The 21,522-nt window shown below is 41.7% G+C and overlaps 1 protein-coding gene across 1 annotated transcript in view; it reads right to left on the bottom strand.

Moving 5' to 3' along the window:
- Window positions 1-5,287: 5,287 nt before the first annotated feature.
- Window positions 5,288-21,522, bottom strand: part of gjc1 (gap junction protein gamma 1) — a 56,471-nt gene continuing 40,236 nt past the window's right edge. Inside the window, exon 2 of the mRNA XM_075454281.1 lies at window positions 5,288-8,297. Within this exon, the coding sequence (XP_075310396.1) occupies window positions 6,786-8,243 (1,458 nt within the window). The 5' untranslated portion in view covers window positions 8,244-8,297 and the 3' untranslated portion in view covers window positions 5,288-6,785. The remainder of the gene's footprint in view (window positions 8,298-21,522) is intronic.

The following is a 21,522-nucleotide window of genomic DNA, read 5'->3' on the forward strand; positions in this document are numbered from 1 at the left end:
TTTGTAATTCTGTTTTTCTGTGAGTAAAGGGGGAAATGAAGCTAAGGTTAATAGATCTTAACTGACTAAAAGTTTTTTTTTGTCTGTTGCAGTGGAATTCACTTTTCTGACCAGGCAGAAAAAGCTTTTTCACAGCGTTTTCAGTTTGCTTGATTTAGTGTTTCTAAGGCTTTAAAAACCTGCCAGCAAACTGTCTTAACTTGCAGAATTTGCTCTCAAACGTTTTTTCGCAGCTGGAGCACCACATGATGCATTGCTTTACCTGCATAGTTTTACGAAGGATTCTGTTTTTCTCTTGATTATCAGACATTTTTCTTACACCTCACACAACTCAATTTACATTATATGCTGGTATAAGAAACTTTTCCGATATTTTTCTGTGGTGTAATCAAGTCATGATCAGATCTAATATTTGGTCATATTCCTTAGAGATAGAATGTGAGTGGCTTACTGCACGTTGCCTTTCATTTCTCCTGCTTGTCTCACTGCAGACTACCCCGAAAATTTTGGGACAGCCAAACATCTGGAGGATGCATTCACACAGTCTGTAAAAAGTCATCAGAAAGCACAAGGTCAGCTTTTTCTTATTCCTCCGCAGAATGCTGGCCTGTGTACAATGCCTCTAAAATGCCATCTGCATTAGGTTGGTGTATCCTCATGAATAGATTTATTCACTGGATCAATGTTTGTTTCTTTTTAAGGAATATAGCCCACTGCCACAAGTTGCCATGTCAGGCACTGCTCTTGGGATTCCTCTCACAGCGCCTGTGACCTCTTTGTACACACAGCTGCAGCACTCAACTTGTTTCCACTGGCAAATTTCTCCATGGAGTGTTTCTTTTAATTTCACAAAAGCACTGTTGGGTCTTAAAGTTAACCCAGCTGGAACACAGTTCACTCAAGACAACCCCAGTGATCAACAAAACACACAGTGCACAAGATTGTATTTTTACTTGCAAGGGGAGCCGGACGCTCAAACGACTCCATCCGACTTTCCCTGTGTAGTTCTTTTTATTACACAGCTTAGTTACAATCAGCATACGTAAAACAATCTTGTGAGCAAGATGCAACAAAGGTTTCACTGGGACATCGAGTTCCTCACGTGTTCAGTTGTTGCACATTCTCCTACATGGGAAGACCAGAGCACCCTGTTTCTCACAGTTCCCTTTAATTACTTTGTATCACACTAAGCAAAGTTCACACACTTCATGTCTGTCTATAAAATGTTGTTTACTCAAAATGAAAATCTATATACAGTTTTCCAACATTTCCCTCCTGTTTTTCATTTTTAGTTACCACGAGTCAACGGCATCCTTTCCATTTCGTATGTTCTCCGGGCAGCTTGGTTGTGAACTAACTGATGAGGATACACGCAAAGCGAAGTGGTCAAAAAAAGAGTGAAAGCACATGTTCATATTATTCTGAATGCTTTCAGAACATTTCTGAGAGTTTTTGAATAGAGATTGTTTTGTGAAAGGCAGTTAATTTTATAAAGTCAGTTACTACACTGACCTCATAATGCATTCATGTAGTTTAAAGCCTCGCAGACTCACGTGTTCTACAGTATCTATAAGCTGAAGGTCATCTGCCACCAAAGTGAGAAACAAGATAGGTCTGACAGAAAGTGAAGTGGCATCTCTTCTGTCTTTGGCAATGTTCCTGCGAGTGACACAACATCCGCTTGTACAACTGTAATTCCCCTGATGGGACTGCACAGAGGTTCTGCTCTCAAGCGATCAAACTCAAACATACCAGCTGATTACAAGAAGAGGACAACACAGACTGTTTAGCGAGCAGAAAGGCCTTCATTTCCAGTTATTATTTCTTCCTGCACCGGACCCTAAACAAAAGATGCAAACACTTTATTTGGCACGCATGTTGGATTTTATTAGATTTTTTTTTGTAGGAAAATAGGCCCCTTTTCACATGCGAATCAACTGTTTGAAAACAGAATATGAAAAAAATCTATTCCAGATGATACTTGAATGGCACTCAAAGAAATGTGCATTTTACAAAATGCATAGAAAAACACACAAATACACAGATACATGTATGAATCATCATCAATTTGTACTGGTAATGCAACTGATTTCATTGTCATATCCAACATGATTGAAACATGTAGGGGAACAACACGGCCTTGTTACAGTCTTTCTTCTGAACACTGAAGATGGACATTGTGATATCCCCGATGAATTGATCCAAAACAAACCTATTTATCTCACTGTGTTAATATACAGCACAGAGATAAATCACAAAAGGAGTAGTCTGTGAATCAATTTGTTGAGAACACAAAACAGACAATCAGCAAAATAAGGCTCCTCGGCTCCTCCAAGTGCCTTTGATGCAGTTTTCAACAATGTTTTGGCCTGCTTGAAAACAACCAATAAGAGCCAAAGGGAGTCTTTAACTGGTGCCAATCACTGACCCTCCTGTAGTTCTACAGTTGTCTTCACATGCATGATAGCTCACTCTGCAGGGTACGCCTTTGGAGACAGAGCCAAGCACAGCAAAAAGGGAGGGACCAGCAGGTTTTCTTTGTTCAAATTTTCAAGCCAAGGTCATCTTCTTCTCAAGCTTACCAAATTCTGCTTTCAACTATGACTAATCCTGCTGTACTCACACCTATATAAATTTGATGAATATATTTCTCACAAATTCCTCATTCTGAGTTAGCGAGGGACAAGGATTTGTTTTAGTTTCCCATGGTGTGTGTTCTTTTTATTATAAGTGTAGAAGTAGAAAATCCTTGAAGAATCGAACGCAATGAAGTGTATGGGCCAAATATGCTTAATAATAAAGGGGATTTGCCTCTTTTAGTGATCAGCTTTCAGTATCCCCACAGCTATAATATTAATGATCACAACAATGTAAGAAACCAGCATAAACTGTCATAAAGGAAAAGGAAAGCATCCCCTGTTTCCTGCCTAAGATTTCACTTATCAAGGCATAAAAAAACAATGTAGCTCAACCTTAACACAACATGTTAAATGTGTCATCATTTATTCAACTAAAGTCAAAATGTAGAAGCAGTTTGTTAAACACTAATAATTTGGAGTAATTGTTTTCCACGTGCTGTTAATCTCTCATACCTGTGTAACAATGCTTGATTTTATTAAAGTTTGTGGGCATTTGTTCATGCATGTTAAGGTCCTGTTACAGTATTTTAGTCTGGTTAAGTCTTGACTTGGCCATTAAAAATAACATGATTATTTTCATTTTCAGACATTATTTTGATGAGCTTTGCAAACCAAAGCTGTGCTGCCATGTTCTTTTCTGCAAGAAGAGGCTTTCTTCTGCAACTCTTCCAAACAAGCCATGTATTTCTTCATGTCTTTCCTCCTTAGCATTGTGCTAAAACACACCAGAAGGCGCCAGACCAGCAAACTGACAAAACCTCTGCTTTTATAGAGGTGCTGTTGATGATCAATTAATCAAATGCATTTGATTAGCAGCAGCAGGCTGCTACTTACCTGCCTAATTCTTATTTTTTCATAGTTTTTCACACATTGCTTCTGCATAATGGCGTAGCTTTTGTTCAGTGGATAATGTGACAAATGTCATGTGTTGTTTTTCATCTGAGGTCGTATTTACTTCATTTCAAGATGTAGTGAATACCCGACTAGTCTTATTGAGTCCTGATACACAAAACATTACAAATAAAAGGAGTCACTTTTTTCTATTTTTCATGAAATGCAAATAAATCCTTCAGGACAATTAGATAATTGTTAATGATTTAGAATTTTTCCATCTGATAAGGAAAACCCTTTGACACTTTACACACAATATCGTGTAAAATGTGATGAAGCTCAAAACAAACACTGACATTTTAAGCAGACATTGCAGCTCGCACTGTGTTTCCTTTAGTTTCTCCCTTAAAAGCCCCTCTTACATTTTGGTTTTGATCGGACAGAGACAAAAAGCAGAGGAGCATAAATCTCAGAAAAGATGAAGTAGCTATAAAAGCTATTTCTGAACAGTGAGTACACTTTCCCTCTTACACATTCTCCTCCTTTTTTTTCTCAGTCCATCACCAAAGAAAGGAGAGCAGGGCAAGACAAGTGCATAACAGCGCCACAGGGTATTTCTTCTGGATAACGGCTCAAATTCTTTATTTTCACATTAAAAAAAAAACACAGTCGAAGCTTTACACCCTGGCCTAGTTTTGAAGAAGTGAGGCCAAGCTGCCAGTCATGCAGAATTGAGCAGATGGGGTCTTTGAGTACCCTGATGGCATCTCCCCACGTCACACTTTCTGAAAAATCCCCTCCTTTAAAGCAAAGTCATCGTCCCGTGGCCCCATCTGGATCTTACTGCTGAACGTCACTTGCCCGTAATCCATTTAGTCTATTTCAGACAGCAGTAAATAGTTGAGAAACTCTGCTTGCTGAGGGAGAATTTAATGAGGGCTGATTGGCATTCAAGGAGAAAGACTGACAGTGACTGAGAAACTCAGTAAATCACCTGTGGCTTATTGGAATTAGAGGGGCGTATGTGGAGTCAGTGTCAATTGCTGTTTCTGGAACAACTGACTGAAGTATTTCTAATGATTTATATCTGTTCTCCAGCTTCTGGCTGGACTCCGAACATGTGGAGTCTTTCTACAACAGGGCAGAGCAGCTTAAGATTTTCACAGGTGATGTTTTATTCAGCTGAAAAGACTCGACTCTTTAAAATCAAACTTACTGAATCAGAAAGTGACATTTTTTTTTTTTTTTTAGATGTGTTCCACTTTTTTATTTACCATGATGATACAATTGGGGGGATAACTATGCGGTCTATCTTATTGGCTGTTGTTTTTTTATTGTTTGTTTGGCAATGAGCACTTGCTTCGGATGCAGAACTCCAGACCTCGATGTATAGTCTTGTACAAATACAATAAAAGCTTTCTTTTCTACACTATTCAATGACAGGAGTCTGCCATTGCAGCCCATTTGAAAAGCTCCGTTAGGGCAAAGCTTGGAATGGTTTGAGTAATTTGGCACTTTATGACCTTTCTCCAACCAGTCTGTCTCCACACTCACATCTGTTCAGCATATTTCAGAACAATATTGGAAAAGGAGTAACATTTTCATCAAAATTCAGCCCAGAACGTTGCTACATATGTTAAATACTGATACCGCAACACACAAGTAAAAGACTGACTTTTTTTTCTTTCGTCACTGTAGCTGACACATTATAAAAATATACTATGTCATATTTCACATTTTTACAATTGGAAGGCAATTTAAATCACAATAACCATAAATATTCATACAGATAATTCATCTTTTAAAACATCCTGTTTTCTTTTACTTTATTTAACCAAAAAAAAAAAAAAAAGGTTTTTGTATAAAACACTGGCTTAAACATAAAAATTGACTCCATTCCGGAGTTTCTTATCTTCAATCCCCATTCCAAAAAAGCAATACGACAACTGTAATACAAAAAAAGGGACTTTTACAAAAGGGTTGACCTCACGTAGGCGTAGTTCCATGGCAGGAGTAGCATGGCCACAGTATTCCAAAGCTACAAACAACCAGGTTTCATAGCAGCCTCGTGTAAAATCTTGGCAATGACGCTTGCATCACACAAACAGTGTTTGGTCTCACTATATTCTAGTAATGGCTTTGAACTTTTTCCATTACAACTTGGTGGTAATACAGCCTTGTGTATCTAACAATTAACTTGTAGTGTTGGGAAGACATGAGTGACATAATTCTTGTCAATAGAAAAGGAACAACACAGCTGTTTAAGGTGTTGCTGGATGCAGGTAGCATCGGCATCAACTTCAGGTTAAATGAAGCCCCATAAAAGATACCACCAGGGGGCAGTCAACTACAAGGCAGATGGAACAATAGTGAAGCACTGAGTCATTTTGTCCAAGAGCGACAAAGAGCCGAGAAGAGGGGCTGAAAAGTGGAAGAATAAGGTAGAAAAACTGGATTGCTTATGCACCTTGTGAAAAAAATTTGTTTCTCAGGAATTTAAAGATCCACCCGCCGTACTCAGCGGTTCCTGAGTAGGAGCTGGTGTGGCATTGTCGTAGAAAAATTCACAGGAAACAAACACACATTTGAATGCAAAGTTATAGCATATAACATTGTGAAATGACACGGTAGAGAAAGCCCACATGACAGACAGGACACAGCCTTCAGGAAGATGATGTTCTCACTGCTTCAGGTGCTGCCTTTGATACATGTTATTGCATGTAATGATGTTCCTTTATTTTGTCATAACTGTGCAAAGTCAGTTGCTTTAGCACGCTAGGGCATATTGATGACTTGGCCTCCTGTATTGCAATGATACTTCATTTAGCTGTCATTGTGTTTTTTTTCTCCCGAGAGTCAGGATCCCGATGTATTAATTGCAGAGGCGCAGACAGAAAATGAGCTCATCTTAATCTGTGAGATCAAACTACTTTCAAGACAGCCCACTATGACACTGTATTTTTTTTCAAAGATGAAATCCTTGCAAAAGGGTCAACAGGAAGACAAGACAAGACAAGGTCAATAAACTGCTAAAGGACTCGAGGAAAACGAGACCTGTAAACAATAAACTGCAGCCAGCATAGTTTGTGTGGGATTGATGTTTCAAGGTAGACAGTGATGGCCCAGACAAAACAAACTGTCAGCTGCAACATCACATTTCCATGTTTCACACACCTCTACACAAACATACATCTTCTCCAGCTTTCAGGATTCTTGAAGGCACAGTGGTGCTTGAATATCCAAGAAAGATTGCAACAGCTCCTCATCCAGTCTGTAACATATAGATGCTTACAGTACGTGTCACTGTTTCTGGGTTTAAATCCATACAGAGGGCTTGCCCTCTCCTGATTTGCTGCTGCTGCTGTTGCTGCTGCTGCCTCCTCCACTGCTGCCTCCTTTCCCGTGCCTGACTCTATGCTTGCGCTCTTTCTGAGGCTGAGGCTGAGGCTGTGGTTGGGCCTGGATGATGTTACTCTGGGGTTTGTCATCCTGGTTATCTCCAAGCTGCTCCTCTGCCCGGTGCTGCTGACTGTAGGCCTGGATGGCCGCTTCCAGTTGCTCATGAGCTTGCTGGATCATGTCTTTGTTGAGAGCCACACGGGCTTCTCCTCCAGTGGGGAAATTGTCCTCATTGCTACCAAATTGCTGCTGTTCCTCTTGGGCAATGTTAGCCCTGTTCTGCTTGCATGCCATCTTAGCATTGCTAAGGTCCGTGTAGGGCATCTGTTCTGGCTTCACCACAATGTTGTACCCAGGTGGAGCCGAGGGGGTGTTCCATGAAAAGGGGTATCCAACGTAATCTGCAGTACCATCTCCACCCACTCCCCCTTCAGAACCTACCTCAGGCCCTGTTCCCCCAGCAGATCCCTCCCCACCACCGTTGGTGCCCAGCAAGCCCAGTTGATACTCGTCTTCTTGAGGTGGGGAGCGTCGACGGCGAAGAATGTCATAGATGGAACCAATGCCCAAATGAAGCATCTCCCAAACATTGAGAGTGAGGCAAAGGATAGTAACACCATACATGATACGCAGGAAGATAGTTTTCTCTGTAGGTCGTGAGACAAAGCAGTCAACACTGTGGGGACAGGGTATCCTCGAGCACACAAACACTGGTGTCACACGGAAGCCGTACAGCAAATACTGGCCTGCAAGAAAGCATGCCTCTAGCATTGTCCGAGTCACCAGCTGCAAAACGTAGACCCGCATCAGCCCCTCATCCTGGATACGCTTTCGCCCATCATGCCGGATCTTGGGTCTTGGTGTAGGCTGCAGGGGATCTCGTGGCCTTTTTGGTGGCTCGATCTCTGGCACCTCATAGATCATGGGATCATCCTCCTGGTCCTCCTCGGTCTCCTCAATGCCTCGGTGCTGTCGTGCTCCAAAGCAGATTTTCCTGGGTTTTCTTTGTGTGTAGCCACCTCCTCCAGTTCTCACTGCAGCAGCTCCAGTTCCCCCTTTTGCTTCATCTAATCGTGCAATCTTGTTGACAGCGTAGCCCATGTACATGAGAGAGGGCATTGCCACCAAGATGATTTGGAAGACCCAGAAACGGACGTGAGACAAAGGAGCAAAAGCGTCATAGCAGACATTCTCGCAACCTGGCTGGCCTGAGTTGCAGACAAACTTGCTTTGTTCGTCGTAGTAGATGGACTCTCCCCCAACGGCAGTTAGGACAATGCGGAAGACGATGAGCACGGTGAGCCACAGCTTCCCCACGAAGGTGGAGTGGTTGTGGATCTCCTCCAGCAGCCGCGTGAGGAAGCTCCAGCTCATGGTGTCGCTGGACAGTGGGGCAGACAGTGTCCCTCTCTCACCTGCTCACAGACTCTGCAGAAAGTAAAGATGGAGAAAAAGGTATGGAGGATGAGTTCACAATTAAAGCTTCGACTTGAATATCTGAAACATTTCATTATATGGAAAAATTTGTCCACATTTTTTTGGCAAGACTTTGGTCCTGGTGGAAACAGTAATGGTTCTGCAAGTTCAGCAGAGAAGATGTTGAAGAGGTTGACATAATAATCATGTTAATCAAAGTGAATGTTTCTCTTTGAGCTCAATCAGTACACATTGCTCATATTGCTCTGTTGCTCCTTGCAGCTCAAATACTCACAGTAAAATCAGCTCAGTGCCACAGCAAGGTTGCTGTCAAGTTGGGGATTTTTAGGGAATTAGAAGACCAAACAGGCTGGAAAGAGGATATCAGTATTAAAAAATACCATCATGCAGCACTGAGAAAGCTGCAAAATAATCCAAATAGAGAATTTGCTATCAATAAATACGCACATTTCTTTTAGAGGAAATAAATCCTCTTAGTGAGCCTTCTTCTGAGTGAGGTGCAGTTTTCAGGCTTGTGTTAACTTTACTGGTTTGTTCTGGTTGGGAGGTAAATGGTATTGTGCTCTAATGTGTAAATGTGCATTTTCAGAAGAGGGACGTGTTGCCTATATAGGTTAGATTTGGGCTCCAGGCACTCCATCCACACCAGCAGAATCAGCAGGTAGCCGGACACAAACCATTGAAGCGGCATTTCAGACAGCAGACCCACATTAGCTCAGGCAGTGGAGCTGAACCCAAACAGTACAGTCCCTCAGGGCAGCTTTGGTGATGAATATGACACCTCCTCAGAACTTTCTTCCTCGTGAAGAAGCAATAATGCATGGCTTATTGTTAGCTTGACTGAGAGGAAAATTCAACCATGAATACTGGCTTAGGTTAGGGTTTAAAGGCCTTCCGGGGACAATATCCTTAGCAAGCAGGTTGCGAGCTTAGAGCTGCAATAAGAAGGGAAATCAAGCTGAAGCAGAGAAGTAGGAGGTCCCAGCCCTCTGCTTTGTGTCTCCAGTAAGAGCAGAGAGGGTGGGAATGTTTCAAAGAGGGCTTGCGATAAAACATGTGTCGAGTATTGATCACTCTGACCATATAAGGACATACCAGAGACACAGGAGATGTCAGGAATCCTTTGTGAGCATGTACACTCAAGCATGTGAGCGTGCAACAGCTGAAACCGAGCACAATCTGCTGGTCAGAGGAAGCAGTAAAATCCTCTCGGAAAGCAACCTCGGACTGCGGTGACCGACATGTAAGCAGGACATGGCCGGAGCAGAACAAGAGACCCCCACTAGCAAGGTTCAAAGAAGTGTCACTCCATGGTCAGGCTGTCTGACTTTCCCACTTTACATCACAGCATTTCTCAACTCCCCGACTTCATAACTCTTCCTGGTCTGCATGGATGTCCTTTAGGTAACAATATCCAGATTCACTTACAGACAAACAGGCACCAACAAAGTATAAACTGTTTAATGTCTGGACCAAAACAATTACTGTATTTTTTCTTCTTTTCATTTCTATCCTATCTACTTAAAGCATTATGATTATATTTAATTACATTTGAGTTATTTATCCTTTTTTTGCTATATCAATTTATCTAGTTTTTTTTCAGGTCCTTTAAAAGTCACATATTTTTTGTCCTATATGGGATTAGTCATATACTGCTGTTTACTACTGCTTTTACCATTATTGAAAGAACTATTTACATTCTTTACATAGGTAGAAGCATGAAATCCATAGACTATATGGTCACCCACTGTCCATCGCCACCGGGGAATTTTTGTGGAGCTGAAGAGTGAAGCTTAAAGCCTGACTTGACAAAAAAATATAATCTTTTGGATCCTATTATCTAGTGATTATTTTCAGCACACTGATCATAAAGAGTGAGTGTCGCTACTGACAGTTTCATTGACTTTGATGAGAGAAGTAAATGCTTTCTGAAGTCTATTAGAGCCAGTGATGTGTTGGAGTCAACAACTAGAGATCATGATTGATAATGCACTTGAACACACTTCTGACTGACTTTTAAGAGTGAATATAAAAATAATACAGTCTATGATTAAAACCACTCTGCTCAAGAGCTCTGACACACGTAGAAGTCCTGCATTGAAAATGCAACTTATGTAAAAGTCAAAGTACTCATCAAAGAAATAAAATGTCACCTGTGGCTGTTATATATATATAAAAAAAGCCCTTTCAACTCTTTTTTAAAAGTAAAACTGTGCTGCCATATTGACCAGAACAGGAGAAACAAACTGTTTTCAGATTTCATTATGATTACTCATTATGGTAAAATAAATTTTCAGCTACTAATGATTTATTTGAATCTGCTTATAAATTTATCCACTAATCAGTTGAATGTTATCATAAGAACTCTAAATGATTATCAACATAGTCATATGCTATTTTCAATCATTCAGCTCATTTATTCAACTGATTCTTTCAGCTATTTCAGGTGATTCATTTGCCACAAAACATCAAATTATTCAATCATGTCACTCTGATATGCAGTAGTGTAGAAGGAATAACTTGCATTAAAATGAAAGCCTTAAGTAAAAAACTGATTCCTAAAATATATACTAAAGTCTGCTACTATACTTTACCCTATATGATACCTGAAAAACATAGTGGTGGCATCATCACTAACATTTAAACAAATATTCTATAGTTTTATACAATCTGCATGCAAGCATGCAACCTTGACTTTTCCACGTTTTTGTGTATTTTCAGAAATGAACCTTTACAAATTCACGGGTCATGGAGTAACTCCAACGTTTCATTTGCTGATGCCTTGTTGGGTTCTAAGATGGTTCGTGGACCTGGAACACTCCTTCCTGCCTCTCAGTTGCCTGGGTTTAATACTGCTGCTACCTCAGCCACATATAACCTGGCATTTTGCCTTCTCATCCCATCTATGTCTGCAGGAGCAAGTGGGGCAGTTAGGGGTAAGAAGCCGACTCTGTGCATTAAGTTACAACTGTGAGTCAGCCTCCTGAGCAGCACCAGACAGACAAAGCCGGCAAGCGTTCTGTCTGTTACTTTGATATAAGGAACGAACAGCAAATTGGTGTAAATTATGTCACAGAAGGAAACGTCAAAAAGCATCAGACTTTATCTCAAGTTAACCACTTCCTACATAACCATCAAGCCGAAAAAAGTGATGAAGTGGACATCAAACTTGGTCAAACTACACTAGTCTGAACTCAAAGAACTCATAGCCCTAACTGTAAAAGGTCAAAGGTCAACAGATTTGTTCCTGAGGGGTGAAATCTGCACATCGGGACCTTGTGCACTGACTCAAATAGATAATGCTCCATTTACAATCAGCATCACTCCGGGAATCCCCTCAGTCACTGGCTTTAATCCCTCAGGACCTGCTGAGAGTGTGCCAGATGTAGTACAAAGACAGACTCCCAGATGGGCAGACACACTCACACGTGTAGAAGCTTGAAAAAGTATGAGGAGTAAAGTCACAATGTCCCTGCGTGCACAAGCTGCATGACAACGACCATTTAACTGGGGTTAGCTGAGGTTCTCCTTACTTACTGCAGTGACTCATGGTGAGGACATGCCTTTCCAGCTGCCGTGGCCTTGAGAGCGTGGAGGAACACCAGGAGAATGAGTCCATGATGGAACAAACCCAACCTGAGCACGGGGCAACTGCAGGTATGTGGCATTGAATTGCGTAACTGTAACATGTGCTGTTTGTGCATGCATCATCTAGAGGCCTTCTGTGCTGCAACAGATAAATGTACAAATGTGCACGGTTCAGTAACCCCAGTTTTTTCTTTGTGAGCTCATAAACTCTAATTAATTGGCACAACATCAAACATAACATTTAAGTTACCCATTAGGCCAGATTTACATGTGCACTTTCATTTACTTTTAATAAGGGGATGTCTCATGCTGCCCAGTTTAATTCTTGGACCATTGCTTCTCTTTAAAAGTGCAGCTTGCAGTAGAAAGTTTAGAATAATTCAACCTTTTCCAGCAGCAGTCAAGGCACCAGTCAATAACATCGCCTGACTAATTGTGTGTCTAATTCTCTTAATTCTGTCAATGAGCTGTTTGTGTAAAAAAATGTATTTGCTCAACTGGTATATGAAGATTCATATATAAGTGCACACAGGCACACACAAAGCCAAGGGCAGTTGTAAGGCTAATAGTTTTATTAGCTCCGAGTTGAACTCTAATCAAGTGAAGCATACTAATTTGTATATTTATAGACTGATTAAACAGGTTTAACTGCTTGTTAATACTATTTTTCTACTCTGCTCAAATGACTCTATTTCTGGTCTCTAAACTTAGAAATAGAGAGTGTGATGATAAATACTGATATTTGTCCCCTTGTTCTTTTGAGCTGTTCTTCTCAGACAACCACACATTTCTACTAATTCACAAGCCTGCATCCGTCAGTCTGTTACTCTACAAAGTATGAACATCCACAGAAACTCAGGATAGTCAATTCTTGACTTTGCTTCATCATCATGCAAATGATCAATTAGATCTCTTTCAGTTTTTCTAAAGTGACTGTAAAGATCGTGAAGCTGATACAGTAAAAACCACCGTCAGCACCCTGACCAGCCGAGATTGATTTGGCTCGTGCTCATGCTGATTTGCTGTTGGACTGCTGCCTTTGAAACACTCCTCATTTACGCTTAACAATTTTATTGGATTGTTATTTCCTCCTTTGGTTTCCAACTTGTACTGACTGGCTTGATCAGGCGTTATCCTCAGTATCTTTTATTCTTTACATCTATTTTAATCTTTTTTTTATTTTCATATACATATGTATATATACTTATATATCTATGTGTGTGTGTGTGTGTGTGTGTGTGTGTGTGGGTGTAGAAAGAAATAAAAACATTTCCAAATCAAAACTGTTAACCACAAAGTGAAATAACAGTCCCTTAACCTGGTGAACCTGCTCTAAAATGATAAACTGCAAGTTTGTTGCAGCTGAAATTATGCACAACAAATTCTACATCAATTTCAGTAGGTGGTCTTTTAATCTGAATAAACCATGTATTTAAACTTTTGAAAAATTGAATTAATCGTGTGGGGGACTAAAGAGAGGAAGAGATGACCTTTTTTTCAATCTCCTTTTACAGTGAATCCAGAGTAATTGGAGGTATTTATTACCAAACACCATATGTGATAATTGTTGTTTGAGTTGAACAACTTCTAATCAAGAAAAACACATTAATGTAATTCTACACATCAAAGTAAGAACGGTCAACCTTGACAGAGCTGAGCAGGTCGTTTATCTTTTGTCACGAAATTAACTTCCCACTTATTAACTGAAACCCTGTGAAAAGGTTGATTTGATTCAAAATATTTGTTTCTGCCAAAGCCACATATTTGGAGCTATCAGTAAAACAAAGGCAAAAAGGCAAAAGAAAGAGAAAAGTAATATTTTCCACTTCTGGCATAAAAAACACAAATCTTCGTACATGAATCTTCCCAAACAGGTGGCAAAGAAGTTTGCGGCTGTCTTCGCTAAGTGCTCCAGTTTTATATCCTGTCTTTGAAAAGACATTTTTCTTCCAAGAGATGGTCAATACAGCTAATAATTCATTTAGATGAGATGGAAATAAAGGCACTGTGAAGTCTACTGTGTTAAGTACCATGCGCTGTCAGCATTTAAAACCGATGTGAAAATATCAGTGGTTTTTCATATCTTTGAAGACAAAGAGAGCAACACGGTTGTTTTAGAGGTTTCTGTAACACCAAAATGGATTTAACAATTCACCAGAAACACCAATGTCTGTCTTTAGCAGGGTAAAAGTCACAATCAAAGTCTCGGAGAGTTAAAAGAGGACTAACTGAGACCTTGAAGCGTCTTTTGTTCGAGCCAGCTGTTCCTTCTTGTTTGAAGGTCACTGCCACAGTGTGCTCTTCCCTTAGTCTGCCAGTGGCATCCTCAGCCTTCACTGATTCCCTCCTGAGCTCTTACCTTTACCTCTACAGACCGCACACACCAAACTAATCTGCTCGCACAATCACTGGCAAAACATCTGCCCATTATAAGCTCTGGGATCATCATATGTGGGACAAATTATGACTGTTTTGACGCTGAGAGACCGTACATATAACTGTCAAACTCATGATATAAAAAGGTCCCCAAGCTCCTCTTTTATCAGTTCACACTATAAGAAGAGATAACAACGCTGTGGAGGACTGTCTGATGGATTAAAAAGCAATGGGGGTTTCTTATATTCTGTATCTTCTTCTACTCTGAAGGGGCTGGATAAGCTCTTTTGTTAGACGTGCAGAGATATTCAAATCATCAAAAAAAAATCCAGCATAGCTAAATATGGAATTCTTATCAAAATTTTCTGGTTGTCTCTTTTTCTTTCTGAGCAGTGACTTTGTTCAAAGGAGTTCCTGAAGTGATTAAAAACACGTATGCCAAGAGTGACTTTGCATTAATTTCACAACAGAAGGTTATCAGAACTGTTAATCAAATCCATCTCACAGTCTAATCTCTACCAGACTTCATAGTGCTTGTTTTTACACAGAAATACGCTCACAAAAACACGTCTATTAAATTTACTCGTGGAGTGATCAACGCACGCAGCCATGATACATAAATAAAGTATAAATTCCTAAGAGTTGAGTAGACAGTGCACCCCAGTTTGGGCCTCTGACTCTGAAAAAGACAAAAAGGAATTCACATTTAAAAATCTTAAATACAAGGGTTAAAACAGAAGCTTTTTTAAGGTGGTCAAACGTGGACCCGGGCCTGTGAGGTACCCAAGACAGATGAATGCAATTCTTTTTCACCGAGGCAGGTTTTAAATGAGCAAGTCTCTCTCTCTGCATGCGTGGGAGACTAAAAAGTTTCCTCATTTCCTCATTAATAGTGTCCGAAGGGAAGAAACACAACCGTAAACCGGTTCCATATGTTACGAGAAGAATCTCTGAGGCAGGAACTGCCTGTGTGTTCACATCTGTGCCTTAGATTCAGTTTCATACAGAGAAAAAAATAGGTGCAAATTACCTTATTAGCGATCGCAAGGGAAGAATGATGTGAACAGACTCAGGAAGTCAATGCACTGCCGCCTTACTTTGGAAATATCATGAAGTCACTTTCATGGGACTGAAAGGACGTAATCACTTCTACAGATTACACAAGGAGCAAATTAAAGTCATAAAGCAGCATACTCACTTTACTCCTCTCCCAGGTGCCAGGTTCTCTGTCCTTTCTCTCTCAACATGAGGCCCCCCATCTCTGTTCTTTACATAGTCGCAACCTCAGCTGACATCAATCAGCTCCGACCTAAAATCAACATCAGCATCCTGACAACAAAAAAAAACTGAAAACAAAACACACCGCTCTGCGGCCGTTCTCTTATCAAGAGCCTCAGTGTGTGTGCCTAACCAAGTGTGAGCTTCTCCTGAAGGGGAGACGAAGAAGAGAGCCAGAGCATCCTGCCTCCCTCCCAGTGGTACTCACAATGGTCCTCACTCACGCCCTCATCCCCTGCAAACTGGGTCATGGTTGGGGGTGGTGATGATGAAGGGGAGGTGGTGGGGTTTTAATACCCCCTCGCCGGAGTAAAGTGAGGGAAAGTCTGGGACTGACGGACAGTGAGAGCACCGGGGGGGAAGGATCCTTTGTTTTTGAAGGTAAATATACTCAACTATGTAACTTTTTGAGACATCGGGCCACCTGAGGGAAAGATATCAGAACAAGGACTTTAGGAATGGGTAAGAGTGGTAATTAGAGGTTTGGTCTGCTAAAGGGAATCTTAAATGTTGACTTTAAATCTTAGCAAAAATAAACACAATCAAAGGAGTGTAGGAGTATTCGTAAAAAGACTTCCAACCTCCTAAATAAAGCTCAATAACAAAGTAGAAGCTGTTTCCTCAGCTACTGTCGCAGAGCCAAAACTTTACAGTTTTCTTATTCTGCTTGACATCTTACAACAAAAAAGAAAGAATGGAGTTAATGGGAAATGTGTGGAGAAAGAAGCCAGGTTTTGAATTTCTCTCTAAAGCTCTCTTCTGTCACATTTTATACAACTCTATAACAGCCTTGCAGGAGAAAGGGTAAATGTGCACTGAATGTATATACTCTAATGATACTGCACCTCAGCCCCCTTCCACAACCACATTTTCTCAAAAGCTGGGATTCTGTATAAAATATGAATAAAATCAGAATGAACGATGAATGACGTGCAAATCATTAAAACCCGACATTTAATTATAAATTGTACAAACCAATATTTCAAATGGTACAACTATCGCTCTTAGAATGTCATGTGATTAATTAGGATTTGACTCAATAGATCAATTTGAAGAAGTGTGTGAAACCCGGACGTCTACTCCATCCCTTCCTACAACAACACTGCAAAGGTTTCAGAACTGAGGGGAACAACTGCTGTAGATTTTTAATCAAAATGTTTTCCCATTCTTGCTTGATATGCATTTCAGCTGCTCCAAATGTTTCCAGAGGCATGAACGTCAGGCAGGCCGGTGTTGCAGCTGGACACTTCTGCGACATACTCATCCTGTCGTTGTATGTGCATAATGGGGTTTGGTGCTGACTTGCTGAAATAAGCAAAAACTTCCCTGAAAAAGCTATGGACTGACTGGCAGCATACCGTATGTTGCTCCTGTATATGTTGTTCAGCATTAATGGTTCCCTTCCATTTGTAACAGCAAGCTATAATTGCCATGTGTACTAAATCCCTCGAAGGCTCAGCTATGAATAATATGAGGCAAGCTCAACACATCAAGACCCAAACCTCCTCTCACATATTCAGGTTATAATATTTCTTTCGTTAACTCAGGCTTAAAAAAATTTTTTTGCAAGGTATTTGATGTTTCTTCCACCCAAAATTCACCAACAACCTGACACTTTATCTATAAGAAGGCCAGGCTGTATTGTAGGAGCCATACATTGATTTTGAGTTGTTTTATTTTGTATTATTCTATTTTTTGTTTGCACATGCATGACGTCAGCAGGAGGCTGTCGCCGGTGTCTGGGGGTGGCACTTTGGGTGTGTTTTTCCTTTAAATGAGCAGGTGAGCTCAGCTGTGAGGGGATGAGCTTGGATCATGGCGGCTGGGTGAGCTTGGGGAAAAACTTTTTGTTAACCGTAACCGTAACCGTAAACGTAAGCATAATATTAACTGCACTGTCAGAGGCATCCTTGCACGGCTTGTGAAATGCATCAAAAGGAAGTAAGTGTCTGTCTTTTATGTACAAGCTCGTGAGATGGAGCAATAAATAACACCATCGTGTGCAATAGTTCTGCGTGACGCGTCTTCAGTAGTAAAACCCCATGTCTTAGCCGGCCGCGGCGTTTGTATTGGTTTTTAAGTTTATACGCCGCAATATTTTGTCAACAAAAACTTTTGTTTAAGCGCAGATTTAAGTGTAATGTCGGGATACGCTGAATGTTTGAGATCGCCTTCCCAGTTACAAACATAGACGTGAATGCGCGCTAGACTCCCATTCATTCACAATACTGCTGCTACTACACTCATTTTGTCGCCATACTCGCCTCCGTTGAAAGTTACAGTAAACATTTTGGATTAGATTTGTTGTCAATGCATGAATGTATTCCCTGCTAGGCTAAGCGGTATATTCACATAAGGTGATGTGCTGGTTTATTTGTTTGGGACTTTTGCAGTTTTTCTTTCGTGTGTCAAGCGGGTGAAGCTTTGTGCTTGGGAGTACCGCCGTAGTTCTGGTTCAGACGGTCAGTCTGGTTCGAGACTATCGGTATTTAGGTACATAAATACCCACTGCTAGTATGCACAGAAGACTAGGGTTGAGTTAGCTTAGCTCCACTGGAAAGTTAGAGGGAACGACAACGCATTGTACATTTTTCACGTGGAAACACAGGCGCTGTGTGGTCAGTAAAGCAGCTATTTTTGAGATGTGTTTTTTGGATTAATTTTGTGATTTATAAAAAAAAAAATGGAGTGAAGTGTTGGAAATGAAATGAGTGAGAAGAGACAAACAAAACTTACACCCAAGGCTTTTGAACTTAAATTGGAAAAGCTCCAAGAAGAGCGCCAAGCTAAAGTAAGAAAGATCAAAGGTGTAATAAAAGAAATTAATTGCCTAATGCAAAGTGCTGACAATGCTGAAAGGGTAAAATCATATCTTGGAAATATTTCAAGTTTGTTCATAGAAGCAACTCATCTTCATGGTGTTGTGATTCCTATGCTCCCGCCGGAAGAACAAGAAAACCAAAACACATGGTTTCACAGTGTTGGAGAACATAAGACTGCGTTTGTGGAGGAAGCAAATAAATGGCTGTTTGATATGCAAGATGTCCCAGATGCACTAGCAGAGGATGCTGTTGCACCATGTTTGGGGTCTGTTTCAAATAACAATGAAAATATGGATAACACAGTTGAAGATGACATTAGACCAAGTGACAGTGTATCTAATGTGTCCGGGAGATCAAAGAAATGCAGTACAGGGGTGAGCAAATCTTTGTCCTCTACATCGTCAGCCAGGTGGAGGGCTGAGGCTGAAACAGCTGCTCTTATGGCTCGTCAGAAGCTGCTGAGGGAGAAGCATGCTATGGAGGAACAGCAGGAACAACTGAGGAGGAAGATGGAGGAGCAGCAGGAACTCTTGAGAAGAAAGAAGGAGGAGCTGGATTTAGATATAGAGCTGGCAGCTTCCATGGCTAAGGTGAGCGTGTTAAAAGCTTCAGAAGGGTCTCGTGTGTCACGCAGGTCTGCTAGGTCGGATGGGATGAACTCCTATTTGAAGGAAAGCAAGAGAACGCAGTTAAATGTTGATGCTGCAGCGTTTGTGCCTGAGCTCACCACACAGCCATCGACCATGAGGGCTGAAGATCTTGTTTTGCCCTCAAGTTATGCTGCTGTGAGGCCCAAGACGCACAACAAAATGGAGCTGCCCACTCTGCCCACTGCTGTGACTGATCTGCCCACTCTGCCCACGGCTGTGACTGCTCTGCCCACTCTGCCCACTGCTGTGACTGCTCTGCCCACTCTGCCCACTGCTCTGCCCACTGCTGTGACTGCTGTGACTGCTCTGCCCACTGCTGTGACTGCTCTGCCCACTCTGCCCACTGCTAGGATTGGAGCTGGTCTGCATGCATCACCTGAAGGTGCATTACATCCATCACGTCCTCACCTTCAGCTGGACCCAGCTGCATCTGCAATGGAGAATAATTCGGAGCAGCGTTTTCTCACTGTTTTGGAGAGGCAAAATCAAATAACATCTTTATTGGTTGAACAACAGTCACTTTTCCTCTTACCTAAGCGAGATCTGCAGGTTTTTGATGGAGATCCACTGCAGTACCAAACTTTCATACGAGGATTTGAGCACAACATTGAAGGAAGAACAGAGTCACAAGGACCGTCTGTATTACCTCGAGCAATATACTAGAGGTCAGCCCAAGGATTTGGTCAGAAGCTGCCAATATCTGCCATCTTCCCATGGATACACCAAGGCAAAGTCATTACTTCTGGAGCATTTTGGTGACCCATTCAAAGTGGCTGCCGCCTACATGGATAAAGTGCTTTTATGGCCAATCATTAAGGCTGAAGACATCAAGGCTTTACAGGCCTACAGTCTGCTGCTGCGTGAATGTTGTAACTCGATGGGAGCCACTGCAAGTGACTTGAACGTGCCTACAAATATGCAAATCATCATGAAAAAGCTGCCTTATAAGCTGCGGGATCGGTGGAGGAGTGTGGCCTGTGATATTCAGGAGAAGTTCCATCATCGAGCCACATTTCCTGACATTGTGAATTTTGTGGAGAGGCAAGTCAAAATTGCAAGTGACCCGATTTTTGGAAACATACAAGATACACCTGGGACTGGAAGAAAAGACACAAGACTGGCAAAACCTCAGGCTAGCTTAACTGCTAGAGGCAGTAGTTTTGCCACGACTGTAGCACCTGAGACATATAAGAATCCCAGAGATTGACGCAGATGTAGACCTTCTGATCGGCACTAATGTACCTCAAGCTCTGGAACCGTGGGAGGTGATTCGTGCAGTGGATGGAGGCCCCTATGCTACTAAGACCATCCTGGGTTGGTCTGTGACTGGCCCGCTTCGAGGAGACTGCCAGATCAGTGAACAATGTTTTCAGCCAGATATCACAGTCAATAGAATCTCTGTGGCGAGGCTTGATGAGCTTTGGGAGAAGCAGCTGAAAGTGGATTTCCCCGAGACCCTGCAGAATGAGCAGTCTGGTCTGTCAAGGGAAGATCAGCGCTTCATCGAGTTTGTCTTGGAGTCTGCCAAGCTCACTGATGGTCATTACAGCATTGGTTTGCCATTAAGACAAAGATGCCTCAAATTGCTAAACAATAAGACAGTTGCAGTACAGTGTGCATTGGGCCTTAAAAGACGTTTAAATAAAGATCCATCCTTTTTCTCTGACTACACCACATTTATGTCGGGGATGCTGGCTAATGGCTTTGCGGAGAGAGTTGCAACTGAGCAGTTGGCCCGTTGTGACGAAAGGTTGTGGTACATACCGCACCATGGGGTGTATCACCCAACAAAGAAAAAATTGCGGGTGGTTTTTGATTGCGGTGCCACATTTCAAGGGACATCTTTGAACTCTCAACTTCTGCAAGGACCAGACCTCACAAGTTTGCTGGTGGGAGTCCTTGCGAAATTCCGCAAAGAACCTGTGGCGCTCATGGCAGATGTTGAGGCCAGAGTTCATCAGGTCAAGGTGCAAACTGAAGGTGGATTTAAGCTCAATAAATGGATCAGTAACCGACGCACAGTTCTCGCTACTATCCCTCAGGAGGAGCGAGCTTCCGAGCCACGGCTCTTATGGCTCGTCAGAGCAGAAGTGAAAGCTACCGACCCACCGGACCCACCGCCGAGGCAGACAAGTCGGCGGCAGAGAAACGGTGGCAGCTGATCCAGGAGTCCAAGTTTCTGGGAGGCGACATGGAGCACACTCACTTGGTGAAAGGTCTGGACTTCGCTCTGCTGCAGAAGGTTATCGTGGTGCTGGTGGACGATATGGCACCTCGCAGTGCTTGGATTACAGGAAGAATTGTGAATGCTGTTCTGGATAAAAATGGACTGGTTCGAAGTGTACAGATTAAAACTAAAACAAGCTGTTTGGACAGGCCGATAACCAAAGTCTGCCTTCTGCAGGAAGCAGAAGAGCAGTGAAGACCTTTTTGGATTATTTGGACATTCAGTCATAAACCTCTTTTTGAACTTTTGGCTTTTCTTTTTACTTTGACTTGACT

This window comes from Odontesthes bonariensis, chromosome 21, assembly GCF_027942865.1.
Source record: "Odontesthes bonariensis isolate fOdoBon6 chromosome 21, fOdoBon6.hap1, whole genome shotgun sequence".
NCBI lineage: Eukaryota > Metazoa > Chordata > Actinopteri > Atheriniformes > Atherinopsidae > Odontesthes > Odontesthes bonariensis.